The sequence below is a fragment of the Aphelocoma coerulescens genome, chromosome 4 (genome assembly GCF_041296385.1).
Source record: "Aphelocoma coerulescens isolate FSJ_1873_10779 chromosome 4, UR_Acoe_1.0, whole genome shotgun sequence".
Lineage (NCBI taxonomy): Eukaryota > Metazoa > Chordata > Aves > Passeriformes > Corvidae > Aphelocoma > Aphelocoma coerulescens.
The window spans coordinates 45,834,768-45,859,581 of NC_091017.1; the positions used below are offsets into that span (position 1 = coordinate 45,834,768).

The 24,814-nt window shown below is 38.8% G+C and overlaps 1 protein-coding gene across 50 annotated transcripts in view; it reads left to right on the forward strand.

Annotated features, from left to right (window-relative positions):
- Positions 1-24,814, forward strand: part of TENM3 (teneurin transmembrane protein 3) — a 1,310,258-nt gene that overhangs the window by 1,255,890 nt on the left and 29,554 nt on the right. For 48 of the 50 annotated variants that reach the window (XM_069013799.1, XM_069013797.1, XM_069013796.1 and 45 more), the window contains 7 exons: positions 5,371-5,638; positions 6,200-6,343; positions 9,970-10,219; positions 10,661-10,681; positions 15,899-16,131; positions 16,693-16,847; positions 17,694-18,568. In XM_069013799.1, coding sequence (XP_068869900.1) covers positions 5,371-5,638; positions 6,200-6,343; positions 9,970-10,219; positions 10,661-10,681; positions 15,899-16,131; positions 16,693-16,847; positions 17,694-18,568 — 1,946 coding nt within the window. The remainder of the gene's footprint in view (positions 1-5,370; positions 5,639-6,199; positions 6,344-9,969; positions 10,220-10,660; positions 10,682-15,898; positions 16,132-16,692; positions 16,848-17,693; positions 18,569-24,814) is intronic. The other 2 variants (XM_069013823.1, XM_069013826.1) reach the window with 1 other exon arrangement.

Below are 24,814 nucleotides of genomic sequence, written 5' to 3' on the forward strand. Positions count from 1 at the left end.
TATTTCATGAGCAGTGGGACTAAGACTGGATTCCTACTAATTCCCACCCACTGCTGTAATTCCATCTGTCTGTTGCATCCAGTCCTTCCCCATAGACTAACTTCAGCCTTTTCTTCTTTCTTACGGGAGTCCCAAATTGACTACTTCTTCCCTACCAGAACCCTTTTTTTTACAAACCTAAAGGAACTGAGTTATCTTTAGAGATTTCTACTGTTACTTAAAATGTGGTTGAAATTGTCTACCAGGTTCAGAATTTGTGAGGTGGGAGGTCTGATAGGCAGGACTGTGGGGTCGTTTCTCCCTAGGAAACCAGCTGGAAGGAGAGATACTCTCAGTGGATCTTAGGCAGTTGGTGCTGATGGGTGATTTATGATGAGGGAAAATGTTACTCTCATTATATATGCAAAAATCCAGTTCAGTACTATGTAAAAAAACATGAAGCAATATTTTCTTCTGTATTCCTTGCTTATCCCACACATAAATTTCCCACACGTAATTTTCTGCTTCAGCAAGTGGGAGCTGCACAGCTGTGACTGGCACGTACCCCTTCGGGTCAGGTTCCCCTCAGAAATACATAATGCTCAACAATCTATCACCCAGGAAAATCACTCCTCTCATAAAAGATGGGCAGAACCAGGTCCTATCCAAAACTGTAAGTTCAGCTCCAGAGGAACTGCTGTTGATCTTTTCATATAAAAAGGGGCAATGCCAGTTTAAAGGCTGTGAGACTGGAGGAAGGCACGGAGAAAGAAGTCATTCCCTGTGTTCTTGCAGTCAGTGTTAGCCACCCTGTTTGTGTGCTGTGACAGCACTCGCTACCACGTACTACAGGAGAAAATGATGTGCTGCTGTAATCATCATCCCTTGAAGTGCTTCATCATCCCTTGGAGATAATGTTTCCAAGAGTGTACTTAGTGGCTTATGAATCCCAAATTGATCAGAGAGGGAATTAAAGTCTGTGCCAAAGGAGCAGCATGAAAGAAAACTGAGAAAAAAAAGGCAAGCAAGGGGAAAGAACAAACACAGTGGGTAAAGAGGTGATCACAGACCCAATAGATCATTACTCAAGAGGGTTGATAATAACATGTTAACTAAATTTGGACTGCTTAGGCATGATTTTATCTACTGTTAATTGCAAGTTACCATGCTTTGCCTAGACTTCACTAGCTGAAATTAATCAGTGTGGAAGAAGACAATAAACTGCATGTGGATGAGGGAGATCAGGTTAAGCCGCAGCTGCTTTTATGTATTAGGTAATATTGTTGCTCTCTTTTTCCTAATTATTTCCTAAAATATCTGTTTGCCATGTGGCCTGGCAGAAACCCACGTAAGTCACAGTGAGCACTTCTGAAACTGAGTATTGAGGGTTTCCCTCTGCTAAACTTCTATTAGCCACTGTTACATGTGCTTGCAGGATGCCTTCTGCAGATTCTGAGCAGCTTGTTTCCATCACCTCAAGTGTATGAGAGAATGAAAACTGGATGTTTTCTTTCAAATTATATATTCAAGGTTCCTCTCCTCAGACTCTCACTACTGGCAGTAGTGTGGCAGAAGTTGGCAAAATTTATTTACCCAGAGGAATTCAGGACAAAATATGAGCCTCAATGACTTAATAAAAATAATTATTGGTAATTTCAGGGTGGATAGATTTTCAGCAAAGAAATTAACCTATTTTAACATTTAAACTAACAATGTAATAGGATATCTAGATATCCCAGTATTCAATGCATGCTGCATCCTAGTTTCACCAAGCTAAAATCTTCAGAATTTCACGTTCATACTGAGAAAAAAATGGAGATTATTTTTAGAACCAAATATCTCCATTTATGCATCCTTCTTTACCAGCACAATTTTATGGTTTTCTTCTCTCGCGCATTCTGTTTGAGACTTTGTACATTCCTTTTTCTTTATTCTGTTATAGACACGTTATTATATTTCTACATGTGTCTGGCTTTCTCCTGCCCCTCTTCTCTGTGGCACCTCAACCATGTTTTAAGTCTAGAAAAACCAAGTATTTTTCCCTTTTTATTTCTCCTTGATTTAAATACTAATTTATGAGCCTCAAAAGAGCCTCAATTGTAGAGGAAAGCTACTTTTTTTTAGCTTTTTTTTTAGCTTGGGTTGGTGGTTTGGTTTTGTTTTTGGTTTTTTGTTTTTTTTTGGAAAGAAAATCATTTTTTCTCTCTTGAAATGAGCAATTTCAGCTTCTACTTAAAGTATAATTTTGGTTTTCCTTAATCTCAGCCTTTATGTAATAGCAGCAGTTGCCAGTATCTAAAAATGCCATCTTTACCCCTCTCAAACCTAGATCCTGTTACATTTTAATGCATCAGCTCAGCTGTTACTTCTCAGCAAACACCCTTTTTCTGACACTAAAGGACTAAAGTTTGCACTCATTTGTGAAATTTGTCCTCAAATCCTCTACTGAATTTGCTCAATTTGCCAAAAAAAAAAAAAATCACAGCAATGCAGCAGGCATTTCTCCCCCTAACTGAATTACTTTTTCAGTGTTCTGAATACCATCAGAGCATGTCAGTTGAATGATACCATATTTTGGAGCAGGAAAGCATCCTAGAGCCTGGACAGCTTTAGTTCTGCTGACCATGAGAGACGAGGTGCCTTGCACAATTTATGTGACTCGGACACCAGCTTGAACTTTCAGGACAAGAAACTCTGTGAAGATTGAGGTGACCCTTATCTCTGTCCCCTAAGTTAAATACTTCATAGCTGTCCTTAAGAGAAGCTTGATCATCCATAAGTAAAATATCAGCCATTAGAATTTGGTGGTTGGGCAATAACTCAGTCCCCTTAGGGTATCAGCCTTTCTGAAGGTAGTATGATACTCAGTCTGGAAAAGGTAAAGTGCAGACAGTTTGGTTGTGTTGGTGATTCCTGATGTGACTTTTATACCCGATGACTTTCCCGATTGCTTTACAATTGATGTGTTGTCATGGCTCCCATAGGAGCTCTCTGCTGTGTATGATGATTTACCTTTTGGATGAACATTAAACTGTTTAATTCTCTTTGTAATGCTTGATTCTGGGAGAGAGATTGAGTTGCATAACCTTACCTATACATTTCTGAATTTCTCAAGAAAATAAATTACTACAGAGGATATTTTATGGAAAAAAAAGGAAGTTTTAAGTCAGATTTCCAGGAGGCATTTGAGGCTTCTGCAGAAACTAATAATAGGGGTTTAACTTTTGTTTTAAACCTCGCTGAGAACTGCATGAGTGTCCTAGTTTCTAATTTGATAGTAATCCAAATACACAGTGGAATTTCTTGAAAATTGAAACTTCAAGGTGTCCTCTTTATTGCCTGTTATCTTAGCCAGGAGTCCTGGAAGACCACCTATGTGTTTAACACTGCTCTTCCACAGTTGCAGTTGTAAAAGAAGCAACGGTCGTAACAGGAGACCACTGAAGTCCATTAAATTGGGTCCTATTACAAGCATATTACTTCTTTTTCTCCTCTTGCTTACAGAGACCTCCATCTGTTAGACTAGTTTTAATGTGCAGTATATGAAAATCCTGGTGATGTCTTGAGAAGGAATTTGTCTTTTGTTCCTGGGTGGTTTGTGCTTTTCCTTCAAAGTCTCAGAAAAGGAATGTGTTCACAACCACTTACCTCCCTAGAGAGAGGTGGTTTTGTTCATGTAGAAAAGATTTGCCTGTTCTCTGGATTAGACACTGTCTGTATATTGAGCTGAGGGAAAGCAGACTAGATTTACAAAGAGAAATGAGGCCGCTCTCACCTCCTTCAAGGTGACTACTTGTCATTTCTTCTCAGTGATCCCAGGTTCTTGGTGAGGAACAAAGAAATATTCAAAGAATAAGAATTAAGAATTTAAAAATTGTAATTTCATTTGTCTTGTATCTTCCAATTCCTACTTTATTTCCTATAGTTCTCTTATAGTCTTACTGGAGAACAACAGTTTTATGTCTCCATCTATCAGATGTAAATAATTATAATGCCAGACAATGAGTCAAAATAGTATTTCTGATTTTTTTGTTACTGTTATTGGGAAGGAGGCAGATATAATAATGTATAAATCTTTCTTTAGAGCCAACAAAATGCTAATATAGAGGATGTAGCACTTGTTGCCCTCCTTGAGTATCAACCACATTATTTGACCCTATTCAACACAGTCAATTTTTTAGAAGCAGTGTCCAAGGATTTCTCTTGCATAGCGAGCTAGCAGCACTTCTTCAGTAGCCAGGTTTTGATCCCACTAAAGTCTTAAGCCTAGTATTTGTGACAATGCTTTTCCTGAAGTGTGCTTTCCATTAATACTAAATAGTGTTTGGTCTTCAGGATCAGGAGACAGAAAAGTAAAATAAACCTTTCTAAATTTACTTCGCAAGAGTGTTCCTGTAACACCACTAAGGTTCTGGGCTTGTGCTTCAGCATCCTTTGCAACCTTTGCACTCTCCACCAAAGAAACACTATCTTTACATATGTGTCTAGGTACATTTTTCTTCTTTTGTTTGTTTCAATAAACCAGGATACTTGGTAGCTGTTCACTCAAAGTTCTGGCTGCAGTGTTTATGTTCTGACTGAGGCATAAAACAATATATGCTCTCTTTATCCACATTACACAGAAACATTTTGCATCCATCCATCACCCACAAAAGCTCCTCAGCTCAGAGGAAATGACAAGGTAGAGGAGGGGAGGAACCTTTTAAAAATAAAATTGACTCATTCCACCTCTCTGAAATGTGAAAGTGATAAGCTGATATCTGAGTAGTGAATATTGATCAGAAAATATGGAAAAACTTTCCCTGAGGCATCCTACTTATCTGTCTTCAAAATAAATGGAAGAATGTTCCAGTTTAGAGTATTTATAATCCACAGGTAATGCAAATAATAAAATACCTGAAAGTTCTTCCTGCTCCTACAGGAGCAATTAGGCATCCCAACCCAAATGTCAAGCTTTGCTCTCCTTAGAGGCTCTACTGCCTTTATTACACATGCCTTTATTAATTGGGACATGGGTGGCAGCATAATAAGGGGTAATTTTCACTTAGATGAAAGATGCTTTTTTGCCTTTTCAGGAAAAATCAGTTGGGAATGTTTTCTCAGGCTTCCTTTCCATCCCATAAAAATAAAGGAGATAATTTTGAAATGCTTGACCAGAAAGTACCAACTAAGCAGCTTCAGTATAACGAAGAATTTAGACTTGACTTTTTAGAAAAAGTGTGAAGTGTTGTTATTTTTTTATGGGTTTTTTTAACCATGAAGGCCAAATATTGATGATATTTCCTAATGGATTGTCATGCAATATGTCAGGCAGCCTTTTATGATAGCTGCACTGTTTTGTTTAATTTCCAAATCATTTAAATATTGTATTTTTCTCTTAACAATGCATAGGTACTTCATGAAGAAACAACAATACCAGGAACTGATTTGAAGTTATCATACTTGAGCTCCAGGGCTGCAGGATATAAGTCCGTACTGAAGATTACTATGACCCAATCTGTTATACCATTTAATTTAATGAAGGTTCATCTTATGGTGGCAGTGGTGGGAAGACTTTTCCAAAAATGGTTCCCCGCATCCCCAAATCTAGCATATACCTTCATATGGGATAAAACTGATGCATACAATCAGAGGGTCTACGGATTATCTGAAGCTGTCGGTATGTGTTACGGAGGATTTTTGCACTTCTAGTGTTGTCTTGAACATACAGAAGCACATCTCAAATGCTTGTATCCACTGAGTTGAAAATGGTTTGCAGAATAAAATAATATCAGTGGATATTAAAACATACTAAAAAAATACTAATCTAAGCTTTGAATTATGAGAAAAAATTTTCTTCAAAAGGAAAAAGAAAGCACTTTTCATTCACATGAAAAGTGATGGTTCTGACTTCTATTCCTTCCCATGAAGTAGCTCTCAGCCTAATAATACATTTAGTCTGCACCTTTGTGTACTTTAAGTAAAGCACAATAGCAGTCTGACTTACATCACAAAATGGCTTTCCTCTGTACCTGTCTTAATTCACTTCCTCTAATTAACTAAAAATATTTTAATAACCCAAGATTCTGGTCAGTATTTTCAACATGCCTAAGAAGCCATAGGAATTTTCATGTGTCCTAGGAGAGCAAAAGATTGTATGTATCTCAAGGAAATCACATTCTTTAAACTCTTCTTCAGAACAAGATCCTGCACTTAACGAGGACATGTGCTGTTTTTTCAGTGTCTGTAGGTTATGAGTATGAGTCCTGCCTGGATCTAACTCTTTGGGAAAAGCGGACTGCCATTTTGCAGGGTTATGAACTGGATGCCTCCAACATGGGTGGTTGGACCTTGGATAAGCATCATGTATTGGATGTTCAGAATGGTAAGGAGTTCATTTCCTTCTTGATAGTTCTACTGCTCCACTGGCCTGCACTTCAGGTCTTTCATTCAAACATTTTGACTGTTTGCTCTGTTATTTTTGAAAGAGGAAATTATAGAACATTTTGCATGTAGTCAATGCGTTGAGCTTCCCTGGGTCTCCAGGGAAGTGGTCATATCACCAAGCCAGTCAGAGTTGGCTGGAAGTGTTAGGACAATGCTCTCTTGGGGTTGTCCTGTGCAGAGTTGGACTCAATAACCCTGTGGGTGCCTTCCACCTCAGGATATTCTGTGTTTCTATGATTTACATTGAATGTCATGCTTCTTCATCCTATAAATTCATATGCATGAATAAATTCATCAGACAGTCTGTGTTGGATATGCTGTGGTGCCTTGACTCTGACTGGACACCAAAGCCACCCAGTCACTCTGCAGCTGGACGGGGGAGAGAAAACAGACCAAAAGGCTCATGGGTTGAGATAAGGAAAGAGACAGGTCACTCAGCAGTCACTGCCATGGGAAAAACAGAATTGACTTAGGAAAATTAGTTTAATTTATTACCAGTCAGATCACAGTAGTGTGAAAACCAGATCTTAAAAGCAACTTCCCCCCACCCCTCTCTTCTTTCCAGGCTTTTTGATTGTCAAGTCTCCACCTTCTTCCTGCCAGTGGTGCAGGGGCACAGGGAGTGGGGGCTGTGGTCAGTTCATCACACGCTGCCTCTGCCACTCCTTCCTCCTCAGGGGAAGGACGCCTCACACTTTTCCCTGCTCCAGCATGGGCTCCCTCCCCACAGAACACAGTCTGTCTCCATGAACTTCTCCAACATGAGTCCTTCCCATGGGCTGCAGTTCTTCACAACTGCTCCAGTGTGGGTCTGCTCTGTGGGGTGCAGTATTTCAGGAACAGATGGCTCCAGTGTGAATCCCCTGTGGGGTCACGAGTCCTGGCAGCAAACCTGCTTCAGCATGGATTCCTCTCTCCATGTGTCCAGAGGCTCTGCCAAGAGCCTGCTCCAAAGTGAGCTTCCCACAGGGTCATAGCCTCCTCTGGGCATCCCCTTGCTCTGGTTTGGGTCCTCCAGGTGGATATGTGCTCCACCATGGACCCCCATGGGCTGCAGGGACACAGTTGCCTCACCATGGTCTTCTCGCATGGGCTGCAGGGGAATCTCACCTCTGGTACCTGCAGCACCTCTTCCCTCTCCTTCTGCAGACCTTGCTGTCTGCAGAGCTGTTGGTGGCTCATATTCTCACTCCTCTCTGGCTGCAATTTGCTGTTGCACAGTAACTTTGGCATCAAAGTATATTTGTCCAGCATGCTACTCAGCAACTGTTTGCAGAGTGCCATGCTAAGGAAACCTCAGCTCAACACTGAACAGGAAGGAATTTGGAAAAACTTGGCTGGAAGCAGGTAGGAAAGATGAAATAAATAGTCACATGGGTTAAAGTAGTAGCTGGTAGCACTGGATTTTCATGCAACAGAGGAATCCTGAGTAAATATCAGGAAGATTGTCACTTCTGCAGTACCTGATGTCCCATGAAGGTCTCCCCTAGTACACAAGCTTATTATGTGTGCCACAGTAGTCGACACCTGAAGCATTGCTTCTGACTGGTAAGGAAACAAGGTAACCAAATCAAGGGAAAAGGTGTCATTGTACCTAATTTAAAATTAAATTTAAAAAAAAACCACCTGTGCAAATTATTGCAAAGTAATCCATCTAAAAATGTAAAGAGCTATAATTATAAATATATATGTAAGATTGATTCTGTTCACTAGGTTGCTGGCTTTGAATTATGTTTAAGAGTACATTTGACAAGTAATGACTTTTCAAAGTGTCATGTATCTAATTGAATAAACCAAGTGGAGAGTTGTAATGACAAGATGGATGAGATGCATAAATCTATTCAGAAGATAGTGCAGACAGTGTTTGTACAGAAATCCAAACTACTGCAGTAAATAGTCTAATGTACATCTTTTAGTCTGTGATAACAGGAGAAATGTGAAGGACCAATTTTTCAAGGTAATGACAGAATAAATCAGGTGCAATAGTGCACTGTGCTGACTTCTAGAATTCCTCTGATGAAAATTGTAGAACTCAGCTATTTCTGGCAAAATTATAGTGCCATGATTGTCATAAATGATGTAATCATAGGAGAGGGGATTTCGTATACTGTTAATGCATTCTGGCTTTAACTATTCATGAAAAATACATTCTTCCTCTTTTGATTTAGATTACTTATTTAGATTACTTGCCATTAGGTTTCCATAAACCATTTTCATATTTTCCAATTTTATTCTGTATATTGGTTTTACATTTATAATCTTTTGCAGTTTATAACATTAAAAGCAGTGAAGACACCTCAAACATTTAAAGAGGAAAGAAAAGTATTTTTTCTCATACCTTTCAGTACAAATCGTGCACTTTGGGAGTGAGGAGGGAAAGAGAAATACATCTTAAATTTCTTTTAAACTTCTCAAAAGATTACTGTATCCCTCAGCTCCAAACTGCATGAAGCTTTGGGCATGCAATCAATAAAACCCAGATCTCTGCACAGGACAAAGAGACTTGTGGTTTACATGGATTATACCACGGAAAGACACATTGTGACTTATGAGTAGAACTGTAATAGCTGACCACGTGTAGAGGACACCTTAATGGATTCATCATGAGATTGAACAATGAGGGTCCTGGCAATACTTTAGCATACTTGGTTTTTTTTCCCCGCAAGACTGAAGATTTAACATAAAGCATCCATTTTTCCTCTCAGATTTCCTACATAGGCTATAAAGAAGAAAAATACTGCTGGCACATTGCTTTGTCTTCACAAAATTATTGTTTCTTTCATGCCTCAAAGCAGAATTAAGTTTTAGAGGCAGGTTGGCCTGGCACCACATTTTTTTTGTTGTTTTGACATTTTTAATAACTGCCTATAACTGCAGACATGGTATGGAGGCAGACTTTGTTGCCAGCGGAACACTTTTGTTGTGAGCTGAGTAAAGAATCTTTTATAATGTAAAATTGAGGCAATCTACAACTTTTTGAAGTGGCTCTTTAATTAATATTTACAATTTGCAACAGTAATCCACTTCAGATTACATTTGACATAATACTCATTTATACTAGGACTTTAGGAATACAATTTTCAAATATATTCTTTTACTTTTTTTATGAAGCACATTAGAATTTCAGTCCTTTCTGGGCTATTTCAGGACTGTAAAGATGTAGGAACACAGACCTTCCTTTCATCCACATGCTTTACATTTCCTTCAACATGACAATTTTTATTCTGGATTCTAACTATAAAAATTATTAACATTTAAAAATAACAACTGAAATTATTTTGGGGTTTTAAGAGCTACAATATTTAGTGTTTCTATTAAATTTTGTGGACAAGATAATCTAATGTTTGCATGTTTATGACCTAAATATAACTATAGATGTTTTAATAAAATTGTTATTTGTAGTGAGAAAAATAAGGTGGTGAAACAATTAAAATTCATTAAACTTACACTAACCAGCTAAAAGAATATTTAGAATACTTTTGCATCACTTTATGTATGTACATTCAGAGTTCTTACAAACATTATTGGGTTTGTGGTTTATTTTTTTTCTGTATTATCTGCCAGGAATCCTCTACAAGGGGAATGGTGAAAATCAATTTATATCCCAGCAACCCCCAGTTGTTAGCAGCATTATGGGCAACGGGAGACGACGCAGCATCTCCTGTCCAAGTTGTAATGGTCAAGCTGATGGTAATAAATTACTGGCTCCAGTTGCCTTAGCTTGTGGGATAGATGGCAGTCTGTACGTGGGGGATTTCAACTACGTTCGGCGGATATTCCCATCTGGAAATGTAACTAGTGTTCTGGAGCTAAGGTATGTTTTTTTCTCATGCTGGAACTTTGGAGTTATGAATTACTGTGGCAAATTAAAGTATTGAATAGATTTAGATTTCTTACATTGTGTAAGTTTGAGTTTGCGAATGCTTTTGGGAACAAAAAAAAAAAAAGTTGAGTCAAAAGATTTTAAAACATTTGAAAAAGTATTTAAAACTAAAGAGAAAACATCTTACCTTCATAAAATATTTTAACTATGCTTATCTAAATGTGAGAATTTAATCTACCCAAAGTAATAATTCTGCACATTTTAAGATTAACATATAGATTTAACATTGGTCAGCGTAAGTGGACAAGGGACAATCATTCACCACTTCACTAATGATAGATATAAATGTTGCCTTCTTCTCATCTTTTAACATCCTTTCTGAATGTTTGTCTAATAATGTTTTTCTGTTCTTTTTTACTTGCTCCCATCAAGAAATAAAGATTTTAGACATAGGTAAGCATTCCTTAAAGAAGATTTATATTTTTCTAACTGTTCTTCTTTCTTTTTTAACAAATGAATGCTTATAATGGAGAAGTCATTTCTGAGATGTATTACTAGAAAAGAGGAGTATTTTTCAAAAATAATGAGTTCATATGTTTTAGTTATGTCAGCTGTCAGGCTGTATCGTCCTTTCCGATGAGTTCCTCTTTTCTCATCACTCTCTGTCCACAGTCAGGCTTCTTGTTATGCTTGTGTGTGCCCTCCTTTGCTGTTCCCTCATCTCTGCTCACTCCTTGCTGGCAGCACTTTTGCTGATCCTATCAAAACTCACTCATTAATCAGATACACCAAATACTATGAGAATGGCATATGAAAATATCAAGGGAGTTCATTTCACTAGCCTTTTGATGTTGAATATTTTCAGGCTCTCATTTAACAGATTTGTCCCTTTAAAGGAGAACTTCTTTTAATAATGGAATTTGAAATAACAATAACACAACTCCAGGAGTTAAGATTTTAAAATACACCAAGACTCACAAGATTGGTCATATAAACAAGAGTAATCAGAGGATTGTAGCACAACATTCATCCATCCTGGCATCGCTATAATAATGACAAGAACACAAGAGAAGGTGGATGCTTAGAATTGCTTTGCCACAGCAGCTGGTGCTGATAAGGAGAAAAAAAACAGTCATGCTAAAATCTCGTTGGAGACATGAAAACCTGCAAACCTTAGTGGCAGAACTGCTAAGTACACAGTTTAGCAGGTCCACTGGTCCCTTTCTCTCCTTTTTGCTGCCCATCATTTTCCTTCCTTGTTTTAAAACAAATCCCAGAGTCACATCTCTGTTGTCCTTGTTTTTTAAATTCACTTTTCTTTGGACATACTTTTGTGTGAGGAAGGGTTTTATGTTTTCAAAAGTATGTTTCAGATATGTTAGGCAAAAAATTCCATGCCTAATAAGGTGCTTGCATCAGTGCTAATGATCAGAATTGGTTTTATGGGTTTCTTTCCAGGGATGACTCAGAGGCAGTCTCTTCTGTTTGGTGGGTTTAGGGTTTCACTATTGCAATTAGTTTGTATTCGCTCCACCACTTGTAAAAGAATTATATCCCTTGTGGTATCACAAAGTTGTGATTGCAACTAGATAGGACATTGTCTTGGCAAATATATAGAATATGGAATAATACTTAAAATGGGGATGTGGAATGTACAAACAGGATTAAAGAGTGGATGCATATTGAGGTCTGTTTTGCTGTGATTTAATAGCACCACCCTCTCCTGCCTCTGGCAGAACTGTGGTCACAGCCTCAACTGCAGCATTGCAGAAACTGGATCCCTGCGTGTAAGAAAAGTTGGTGAGGGAGAATACTGAAGCTTTTCTGCTTTATTCGTGCCTAAACATGCAGAAGCTCCAGGTAGCAAAATTGCAATCATACCACACAAATTAGTGTAACAGCATGGGCCCATATAGCAGCTGTGAAGTGGGGGTTCCTCCTGAGGCAGGAGGAGACATAGAGGACTGTGGAGAACTGGCTCTGCAGGAGCAGTTGAGGAGCCAGTAGGCAGGAGGTGTGGAGCCCACTGTGCAGCCCAACATGATTTATTACAAGTCTGAGTTTTCTCTCTCATCATACAACATTTTCCTGGTGTCCACTCTCAGCCTTGGAGGTTTGCTGATGAGAGACTTCCTAAGCCAAGAGTGGGATCTTTATGGTTAATATCCCCTGGCAGCTTTTTGTTCTATTAATTTAGCTGCCTTTTATTTAAGACGTGTAAACTTTTAGGATCCACCAAATCCTCTTGCCATGGGCTCTCCAGCTAAGGACACACTGTGAGACCAAATATCTTCTTTTGTCTGCATAAATTCATGCAGGGTCCTGTGAAATGCTGCAGAGGGAAGCACATCTATCTGGCCTGTAAGAGGAGAAGGGAGCAAATGTCCAGTTTCACTGGCAAGCCTTTCAGACTGCTGAGGAGATTTCTACTTAAACTGCAGTTTGGAAAACAGCCCTCAACAGACCACTTTGCATTACATAATTGCTATGTATTAGAAGAAAATGCAGTAAAATATGCATTCCCCAAGTAAAGCTACTGAATGAGGCTAAATACTAGTTCAGATCTGTTACCTATTCAAGAATTCACCTTTCCTGGCCTATAAACACAGTGCTTCAGCACAGAGTGTGATGTGTCTCCTACCTCAAGAAGCCTGTACTCTATTTTAGAGAGAGAATGCAGATCAAATTTCTCCTCTCATGTACCAGTGACCTCACATTTCTTCAATCTCAAAGCTGAAATGATGTCTTTATACACACTGCTGCCTGTGGGTGATTAATGCTGATAGGCATTCATGGAAGAAGTCATTTTTAGAAGGACTTTGAAGACAGGGAGGTAATTTGTAGGCTGTGGCACTATCCCAAGTCTGTAGAGAGCCAGAAAAAAAAGTTCAGCAAAACATAAAAACAGCTTTGAGGAGATACATGGTTTAGAGGGCACATAGTGAAGGCAAGAGAGACAGGGACTGAAACAGGAGGAGTACTTTCAAAAATACCTGTACATGGAGAGCAGTGCAGGTGATCTGACAGCTGAAGAATTAAAAGGTTGGCCTAAGCAAGATAAAAGCAAAGGGAAATAGATTGTTACAGCTCCGTGCACATGCATGCACACTTTAAATTCAAAGGACTTATTATTATTTGGCATAGACAGAACAAGTTAATTTTTAGTCATTTGTCTTTACAGGAGCCAGTGTTGGTACATAACTCCATGTTTTGCAGGCTACTGACAGTGATTAGGCAATACTGAATGAGTCAATAAGTCACAGGCTGGGGATTTCATTTCTTTGCATTTGTTGTTTTTAGAAGCTTAATTTCATTTCAGGCTACAATGAAATAGCATAAACTCTGGAGCTTTCCAGCTGCTGGCTGCTTATCCCTGTACAATTTTTGAGATCTGCATAGTGCTCATGGATGTTTTCTGGCTAGAAAACAAATGTAGTTTTCACTTGACAGTTATTCAGTTCCTCAAATTGTGCCTTTCTCCCATAAATTATTGGGGGTTTCTATTGGCTAAAGCCGCCTCAGCTATTTAACCTTCACCTGAAAAGAAATGCTGAGGTTAAGCCTGTAGTATCAGCTCAGAAAGGAGCCATTAGGTATCAAAATATGGCAAGTTGGAGAGTTTCTATTGATTCAATAGCAATATCCTATGCACTCCCAAACTTGGGGAGATTTTTTAATAAAAGGAGAAAATACATTTAAATTATCAGGTGTATTTTTTTGGTTTGATAAGGATCCATAGCTTACCATGAGAACTCACCCCAATTTCTTTTTTGTGGGAATTAATTAGAACATACATTTTCATATTTATGAAGAAAAGAGCTTTACAACATTTTAGAAATAAATAAATGTGTTAGGCATAAATTACTTACTTTTTGATTTGATGACTTCTTATTCCAATGGCTGAAAAATATGATTGAGGCAGTGTTAGATGGGTTGAAGAGAGGTACTTTAATTTAGATTTCAGTAGTATAAGAAAGAACGTTATTTTAAATTACAATGAAATAAAATTTAATTGCACATTTCACATCTTGCAATGTGTTTATATTTGAAGTGTCTGCAAAGTTTCTTAAAGACCAAAGTAATCATGTAAATGGGTATAATTTAATTTGCAGTCTATGGAGGTATAAATAATTCGTACACTACATAGTGATCATATTAAATGATCGCTGCATAAATTAAGGATTTGAAAATACCTTCCAACTACTTAGCACATTGGCAATAATAGATTTGTAACAGACAGAAATTTAAAGTAAGCCTACATTTGATTGTTTTCAGACATGCTGTACAACACTCAGTGCAATAGCAGAGCTTTTTAAGAGGTGCTAATCACTGCGTATTTGATTTCACTAGTCTGTTTCACTTGGTTTCATTCGTTCTGAACCAACATGTTAAAAGTCTTAAAACCAAATAAAATCCTATTTATGCAACACATTTTTTTTCTGTGTTTTTGTAACTGGATAGCTATAAAAATCTGTTCCCGCTAAAAGACATAATTTGTTCACAAGTTGTTCCTGTTGGTCTCTTGTTGCATTTTCCAAGTGGCAGTACATAAAATGTGTTACATTAGCACAGTTATGTATTTACAAAACGTGAAGTATAGCATTCTGTGAACAGATGTTTGGCTACCACCAGACTGGTAGATCTGTTTAAGCAGTGCTTTTGCAAACATCAGAAGTGACTGTTCTGACACTCTGCTTCAGTCCATGAGGGGAGCATCTGAAATTACCTCATGTATTTACATGACCTTATTTCAGCTCTTCATGCCATAAATTAGGTCAGGAATCCCAACTGCAGTGGGTTAAGTTTCTACATCATAATATATCAACACAAAAGGTAATCTCCAGGGCTGTTTTTTTTTTACCAGCAGGGAAGAAAAGACAGTAATTCTCAATTATGTGGCACCAGTGGAGAGGCAAAATGTATGTTTCTGGGAAAATGGTTAGCAATATATATTTTCACTGTAATAAAGACTGTGCTGGCATAGTTAGCGGTTTTGTGCCAATGTGTACAGTTATTTGAAATATGATTCTGATTTATGAAGAATGAAAAAGCTCTTCTTGGTCTCTGGTGGAAGAGATGACATTTCCTAATGTGTTAAATCATGCGTATCACACATTTGAAAGCAGTGGATTAAACAAATACTTATGAATTATGTCTTATCTCTTGCCTGTGAACTCATCGTTCAAGCTCTGCCTTATCTGTTTATGAATTAACCCCAGCAGCCTTATATAAATTGTAATAAAACAGATAGGATAATAGCAACAAAGTCTAAGTGAGGGCTGGGCTCCTACTGCAAAATTTGGGACTAGATCAAGGTTCCCAGAACTCTTGGAAGGTTTTAAACTCCAGTATTTTGATTTGGCCTATCAGAGAGATATTTGCTGTCTCTAATGACACAGCACTGAACTGGCCTGAGAGCATCAAAGGCAAAATGGACCTTCTTTCCCCACAGGATTAATCTAGATTAGGTTGCCTATGACACAGATGAGAAATGTGGACCAAAACCATCCTGGGGCCATGACCTGTGCTACCTGTGCATGGAGCATCACCATTGACTTTTAACTCTTTCTGCATTACTGCACACTGCATAGGAACTAAACCATTCTCTCCTTGATCCAATGTTAGGTGCAATTAACTAGAGCATATGCAATGTATAATTCCATTTTACAGCAACAACCCAGCTCACAGATACTACCTCGCAACTGACCCCGTGACAGGAGATCTGTATGTTTCCGACACGAACACACGCAGGATTTATCGGCCCAAGTCGCTCACTGGTGCAAAAGACCTGACCAAAAATGCTGAGGTAATAGGAGGAACAGGGGAGCAGTGCCTGCCGTTCGATGAGGCAAGGTGTGGTGATGGAGGCAAGGCTGTGGAGGCAACTCTCATGAGCCCTAAAGGTAAAAAGAGTTCTCCCTCTGTACCTTTCAAAATAATACAAAAGTTCAGAGCTGGGGGCATGATCGTGTTTAATTACTGAATTCAATAGTTGGCTCAAAAATTGGGGATTTGAGTGATTTTTTCCAAATAGAAAATCTATTGAAGAAGAGAACTACAGGGGACTGATCTTTTTGAAATCAATTAGGGTTGATTTTTTAGGAAGTATTTGGCTTGAGTGGTTATTGAGCGTTTTTAAATGCTCATTTAGATTATGTGTTTGGCAGGCAGCAGTGAAGATCTAAAATGAGCATTGCTTTTGGTTCCACTTATCCCATGTTTAAGGTTAACTTAAAAGCTAGTCCCTTCCCAACACACAAAAGCAAATGAACAGCAAATGCAATCAACAGTAGTAGATTTCATGATGAATATTAGTTTGTTATGCAAGATACATTAACAAGCTGTATTACTACCTACTGCCTGCAATTTCCACTAGATACATGCTACCTATACCCTTAGTTATGGATAATATATTCACTGCTAGTACAGCAAAAAAACCCTAATTTTTATTTGCTTCACTGAAGGAATAGCAATAGACAAGAATGGGTTAATCTACTTTGTTGATGGGACCATGATCAGAAAAGTGGATCAGAATGGAATAATATCTACTTTGCTTGGCTCCAACGACCTCACCTCAGCACGACCTCTAACCTGTGATACCAGCATGCACATCAGCCAGGTACATTTCAGTTGCTGCTAATTTGGAAAGCTGAGCTGGGGATAGAATTTGACATGCAGCTTTCGTGCCCTTAAAATAAAAGTGGGTGGAGTGCATGATGGACATTTAACAGCAGGTTTGGGGGAGAAAGCAACCTGTTCCAAGGGTGTGAATTGCACTGTATTCTCTTAGCTATAAATGCTGCTGTTTTCAATTTTTCTGCCCATAAAGTTCAGTTTGGTTTAGGACAGCGAAACTATCAGCAGGAAACATTAAGCCTGGTAGTAAATACTGGGAGAATGGCATATCTGTTAGAACTATCTTGGCATGTTGATGTTTTCTGAATTGCTGACATCCTTAGCCTACTAGAGTGAATGAAAGGATTTACACAGAACCCTTGTATTTTTCTATTTGTCTTAAAAAGCTTGTGTAGGTAAGAAGGGACATGTCAGTAGTGGAGTGTTCAAAAAATGGAGTACAGTGTTTCCTAATCTGGAAGGTAGTATGTTATTTTTGCTGCTACAAGAATAAAAGATTAATACTGTTGACAAGGATTTAGACATTGTCTCTGTAGTTATTTATGCATTTGTGATACAGAAAAGTATTGCATTTATTGGAGGGGAAACTCAGCCTGTATTATAGTTTCAATGCAACCAGCTTTCTTTTCAATAAAATGGATGCCGAATATTGCTCCCCTTTCTTCCCTGAAAAACTTTAGTTTGCTGCTTGTATTCAAGCAAGTTCTTCAGTCATGATTGCTTACAGCAGATGGAAAATATCCTTACAGCAGTGTCCAAAACTGAAGGTTAATTAATTCATTTAATCTTCACTGGTTAACTGTTTAACAAAACACTTCTCTTTGTTTAGGTTCGCCTGGAATGGCCTACAGACTTAGCTATCAACCCAATGGATAACTCCATTTATGTTTTGGATAACAATGTGGTTCTGCAGATCACTGAAAACCGTCAGGTTCGCATTGCTGCAGGGAGGCCGATGCACTGCCAGGTTCCGGGGGTGGAGTACACGGTGGGCAAACACGCTGTCCAGACCACGCTGGAGTCAGCCACTGCCATCGCCGTGTCCTACAGTGGGGTACTTTACATTACAGAAACTGATGAAAAGAAGATTAATAGGATAAGACAGGTCACAACTGATGGAGAGATCTCTTTAGTTGCTGGAATACCCTCAGAGTGTGATTGCAAAAATGATGTTAACTGTGACTGTTACCAAAATGGAGATGGCTATGCTAAAGATGCCAAACTTAATGCTCCTTCCTCCTTAGCTGTGTCTCCAGATGGCACCCTGTACATTGCTGATCTGGGAAACATTAGGATACGGGCTGTGTCAAAGAACAAACCCTTAATGAATTCAATGAACTTCTATGAAGTTGCTTCTCCAACTGACCAAGAGCTTTATATCTTTGATGTCAATGGTACTCACCAGTACACTGTGAGTTTAGTCACCGGAGACTACCTGTACAATTTTAGCTATAGTAATGACAATGATATTACTGCGGTAACGGACAGCAATGGGAATACTCTTCGGATCAGGCGGGATCCCAACCGGATGCCAGTAAGAGTGGTCTCTCCTGATAACCAAGTCATCTGGTTGACCATAGGCACTAATGGATGTTTGAAAAGCATGACTGCACAAGGGCAGGAGTTGGTCTTATTTACCTACCACGGCAACAGTGGACTTCTGGCAACTAAAAGCGATGAGACTGGATGGACCACTTTTTTTGAGTAAGTACATAAAATAAAGTCAGATGCCTTATAGTTTTATTGAGTTCTACGGGACCATTTGAAATATTTCTGGATGAAGTAACTGTAAAGTTGACCCTTGATAACAAAAAGCACAGAAAGATACTTTTAATTTCCCATGCTGTCTTCCTCTGTCTGACTTGTCTGACTTCTTCTGAACACTGGATCTGAATAATTTTGAATTCATTATTTTGAACTTCAGTTTTATATATTGAAATAATAGTGAGACAACATTTCACTCTTGTCAAGAAATTTGTAACTCAGACAAGCGTGGTTTTGTAGATTTGCATCAAAAACTAGATTTTCATCCCACTTGCTCATTAGATTGACATTGTTCTGCTGCAAATACTGACAAGAAATCTGTCTTCACTGCTCAATTTTTTTTTCTTTTTTTTTTTTAAGTAAAAGCATTTCTAGGTGGTCTTTTACCCAAAATAACATCTGGGTGGGTGGTAAAAGGTTGTGTTTCACTGAGTGGCAAGTATGCAGGAAGGATCTCCTGGACAGCACAGCAGGATTTCACACAGATGGACCCACTTGGAGGAAGCTGAGAAAAGAAATGTGGGCCATGGGGGGAAGTGTCGTTCCTGTAGGAATAAACTGAAAACACAGAAAGCACCAGCACCATGTGGTTACAGGTGCAAGCACAACAGCAAGAGGTATTACTGAAACAGTAGGACTTGTAATTTTACTAACCTCAGAAAAAAATCTTTTCCATGAATTGCTTTAGCCTGTGTTACACTTATTAAGTCATCAATGCCTGTTCATAACAGACAGATTAGCAAAGCAATTTACAGAATCCTCAAGTATATTGACTAAAGGAAGATCATGACAATTTATAGATAAACTAGTAGAACCAGAGAACTGACATACAGGTGTTACAGGCAACATCATCTCCAAATCATCTGAAATGCCAACTGATTTGCTATGCAAAGCATACCAAAAATGCAGCTTAAAACAGAAACCATTATTTCAAAAAAGATCAATGTAGAATGAACACAGGTTTTTTTTTCAGTTGTCTCTGCCAGCTGGAAAAATATGTGTATTTTTAACTCACATTTTAACTTTCATCACATGAAAGACATGATGAGGTTGGGTAAACAGGTGTCTATGAAGGAGTGGAAGAGATAGTGTTAGTATGATAAGTAAAACTGTTAAGAGGGCCTCTAGCTGAGCTATTCGAGTTTACAAAGGGCATCATGAAAATCCAGTAAGTCCCTCTTATTTTCTTTTCCCCCTCTTCTTTTCTCGTATCTTTATGATGAAATGCAGTAGCAACTGCTACCAAGGTCAGGGCCTAAAAAAAAGCTTTCCATTTAACACACATGATAAAGAAAATAAAGTGCCAGTGTCAGGCAGTGGCAGCAAAGCCAAACATCTGTGTTCTGAGATAACTTCATATTTCTGTCAGTGTACATTTGGCTGAGGCAGTGTGCAGGAGGACTCTGAGCACCTGTATGTACTCTCCAGCCTTTACAGATGCCCATCAGAGACACAAGAGCAGCAGGTGCTGCTTCACTGCATATTGTGTCCTGAAGTGGAGACAGGGCTAGAAATGCTGATCCCTAACAAAGACAGCAGGTGGGATGGTACTGCTGCCAGTTTTAAGGTATTCTTACAATAATCTGTAAATTGGCAGGGCTTTGGTAGCGGGCACCTTCCCAAAGCATTAGCACACATCTGTAATATTTAATTGTGCTTTGGTGCATCTGCTGTGTATCTTTTTAGGTCCTGCCAAGAGGACACAGAAGCACAGCAAGAGTAGACAGAGAAATGAGAAAGTGTTCAGTTGGGAGAGCAAATGTTCTCTTTCTCATGAGTTAGCCCTGCCCTGTATGCTGAGAGACCAAAGCACAGCTTCAGGTGGGCTGGGAATAGCCATCCATTTCCACAGAGAGTAAATTCAGTCTTTAACTGTGACAGACAAAGCCACTTGTTTCCAATAGGCAAGTTGGGCAAGACAGTCAGTTTGGGGGACAGTGAAGGCCCATACAGAAATTAAGGCATCTGCTGGGTACAGCAGGCACTCTAAACCATGCTGGCATTCATACTGGCTAATTGAGGACCTGGAGTTTTAATCAGGGCAGTAATTTCTCACCATGTTGTCTGTAGTTTTTGTGTAGCCTACTGTGGTGTATCACAGTAGCTGGTGGCTCCTGAATGTATCTTAATGGCGTGTGCGTGATCGCAAAAAAATGGATATTATATTCACTGTTCAGTGGGTGATAGGTCTATATTTTTCATCATAGGGAGAATTTAGGGTACTGTGTGTCATGAAGTACATAGTTATTTCCTGAGACTGTAAATAGCCATCTTTCACCCCTGATCTGCTCTCATGCAGACTTTCTGGTCTGAGTTAGGGTATGTCCAGCTGGCTTACAGAAAACCCAAAGGGCAGGCTATTCCCCTCAGTAAGTATTAGTATTATTTCCAAGCTGCTGCTTATGCACTTCCTAAACAATTACTTCCAACCAATGTCTCGTTAGAATTCCCAAGCTGAAGTAATTATGGAAAAAGCTAGGCAATTTCACTCTCCCCAAATTTGCAAGTGTATAAGGCTTTTGCAGAAGCAAAGATATTTATCTCCTCCCTGTAGCCATGGTGAAGCAGTAATCTGTTTAATTGCAACAAGGAAGATTCAGATTAGACTAAATTTAGAGGAACTTCACGGTGAAGATTTTGGAGCCCTGGAGCAGACAACAATGATAGTGACCCCTTGCCGTTCATAGACTGTCTTTAAAAACAGATCAGACATCCTTCAGGGCCAATGCAGGAAGAACAGATCCTGCCCTGCAGTAGAGGTTGGACTGCGTGACCTCTCAAGGTCCCTTACAGTAATGTTTTCTATGATGCTTTGTACGAGTTAATACCAAAAATAAAACATTGTACTGGTTATGTAAAGCTACATGGAATAAGGGGGGCAGGGGAGATGGCACTGTGTTTTTCTTGCCAAAACAGCGTTCTTAAAAACAACTATCAGTCATCATAGCTGCTTGCTTCTTTTGAACATAAAATTCCTATGCACCAAATCTATATCTGTATATTTCCCTTTTGAAGAAAAAAATAGTTGTGAACACAACTCTTTTGCCATTTTTTATTCTAAGATCAAGTATTATTGTGACTTTTTCGTGCTGATGATTTGTAACATTAAATCTGACGACACTGGGTTTCGAGAGGTTTCTGCTACTATTGCCAAATAGATGAAACCATGAATTATCATAGAAGAGTTTGTGTGGGGGTGACATGATGTACAAGTATGTATCTCTGTCAGCTTCTGCATATCCATGTTTGTAGGTGGTATGGGCTAAAACCTTTTCCGGTGAAAGAAATGAAGCCTTGTTAAAATGGAAAGGTTTCCCTCAAACATCAAGTGAGGAATAAGAAATTATGAAAAGAAATCATTCTGACTTCCTTGTTCTATTTTAGCTATAGCAAAATATTTCAACTTCATTTCTGGATGCATTTTTTTTTAATATCACAGTTTATTTATGTATTTTATTATACTCTATTATTCAAATTCACAAAATATTTTGAGAAAAGGATAGAACTTATATTCCCCACTCACAGTTAAAACTGTTCAACTGTTTGAATGTCCAATGGACTAGAAGTGCCTTTTTGCCAACTAACTTTGAGTATAACTGGGTTGTTTCACCTTTTGGCTGTCACACATCTGTTTAAATGGCTGAAGATACATGGAGGAAAAACACTGTGGGTTTACTAATAAAAAGTTCAGCCTTTGGAGCAACTCAGGAATAGCTTTTTTTAACTATTCTCCTGTGCCAATCTGGTTGTATAAGTGGAGCATGGATCCAAAGAACTTACATAATTTCAGCTGAGTTCTCAGTGGTTTGAGAGCAGGTTTATGAAAATGATTCAATCTTTCTTTTTTCCTTTTTCAGAACTTTTCAGTGCAAATGGGAAATATTTGCAAAAACATTGCATCCCAAAAATTGGCAATCACTGCTCTGGCACATACTAAACCATTTGGTCTTGTTTCTTTTTGTGGCTTTTTTCCACAGTTTAAATCACACTAATATCAGATCCAAAAGAAATTTACTTTTTTATTTATTTTAGCCTGGACACTAATTAATCTACAGTTTATTTTATTTAGTCTCCTCTTTCCCTGAAGAAGGAAAGGACTAATACACAAGAAATATTTTTTTACATTATTTTTGGTTTTTACAGTGAAATTGTATGTACTAGTTTGAATTACTTAGGATATCATATAATCTGTTTTCTTTGTTTGTTTACAGACTTCAGGGATTTTTAGTATTTTTATGGCAAAATGGATTTATAAATTTATATTTTTTCAAGGGTTATAGTGTGCTGATCAAAACTGACACGTTATATTTCAAGAATGTATACTTTTGTAAAGCACTGTTACTCAAATTCATAGTGACTGCTACCTGTTTACAGAAGTCCAAAAACTTACTGAATAAAAATGGTATTAACAGAGCATTTACAAAAATGATTGAAAATGCATGCATACTAAAAAAACCAGTGGAGCCATATGAAGCTAAAAGTTGCCCAGATTAGGTTTTATAATGAAATTATAATATTAAACAAGGTATAAAAGTAATCAGCCTAATCAAATTCTCTTACAAAATTGCGAGATATCTGAGCTGGAAACTATTAAATATAACTGCATATTATGTATGCATAATATGAACATTTAAATCGATAAATCTTAAAAGTTAAACTAATTATCTGCATATTAGCATTTCGGAAGTGACACTTCCTAGCTAGCCTATATGACATTATTTCTGGGCAGCAGTTTCCATTCTGAGTTTACATACAGATAGCTATGCGAAGTGCACAAAAAGAGCATTTTCTCTGGACCTAAGTTTTTGAAGTATCTGAAGCAAAAAACCTAAAAAGCCTTGCAGGTGCCCCTGTGTAATCGGCCAGCCCCGAGGCTGCAAGCCCAGGTCTCCATGAAAGCCCCGGCATTCCAGCAGTTGCCAGCCAGGCAGCTGTGCCAGCCTGTGGCTGCTCTGTGCTCCTTAGGTAGCTTGAGGAACTGGCAGAGGCTGCTGTGCGAGGGACAATCCCTCCAGGACCAGCAGCCAGCAGCCTTGGCTGCCCGGGCAGAGCTGCTGGGGCAGAGCTGCAGTCCGTGTGCGCTGGGAGCACTCGGCACTGTGCCCATCCCTCACGGGCACGGAGTCCTGCCCGACAGCTGCTTTGGAACAAATCGTGCTCAGCCCGGTGTTGGGCGTCTGGGCTCTGTCCCTGTGCTGTCACAGCCCAGGTGCTTCTGCAGGCTCCTCTGTAAAAAGACAGCTGTTCCTTCATCACACAAGCTCTCCTGGAAGGTTCAGGCTGCAATGTGCTCTCCTTAGACATTAAGTAATCCCAGTAGCCACTGTTCCTTATCTCTTTTCAGCTTTCTCTCATTTTTCTTCCTCTTCTCTTAGAAGCAGTTAGCAGCAGCCAGAAGTCTGATCCAGACTAAGATGGCTCCTCCTCTCTGGAAATCCACTGCCTTTCTTCCATGATTCTATTTTGCTCTCCAGACCGCCTTCTATGTTTCCTTACTTTATTACCTTGTATCTTGCTACTTCCCACATCTCCCATTATTTCCCTAAGGTGTGTTTGATTTCCCTGCTTTTTCCTTTCCCAGCGGTGAATTTCTTCACAATCCCCTCTTGTATCTCTTGACAGTCCATCCAATGTTTCCTCTGATACTTCATGCCCTGAGCTCATCTGTCTTCTCCTTCCCCTCCTCTCTCCCACTCAAGTCCTTGTCTTCAAGGCAATGCAACAGGTTAGCAGGCACAGCTCTTGTAAGTTTACTTTGCTCCCACAGTTAAATTAACGAGCTTTCCAGCTATTCTGGAAAGGTGGTGAAATCATGCAGAATGTGAAATCCTTGCAGTAATTTATGGACTCTGGAGAATTGCTAGCAAAAAATCCATTTTCACTGTATGCTGCAGAGTTTGCATATTATGCTTTTATTTGCAATGCATTCAGTGCTGTGGTTTCCCTAAAACTCTGTGATACAGAGTCAGCTATTGCCTCTGGCTTGGACTTGTTTAGTTTCCCCAAGTACCAGGCACATCATCTGTAACTGTCAACAGCTGGCAACAGAGAATAGATTATGTTTTGCAGTTTTTCTTCTGCTTCATCTTAATACATTGTTTGTGGAGTCTAACTGGGAAATACTGAAATTTGGCTATGGAAAATTTTATGGAACTTATGCTGAAAAGCAAGTATTTAATATGATCA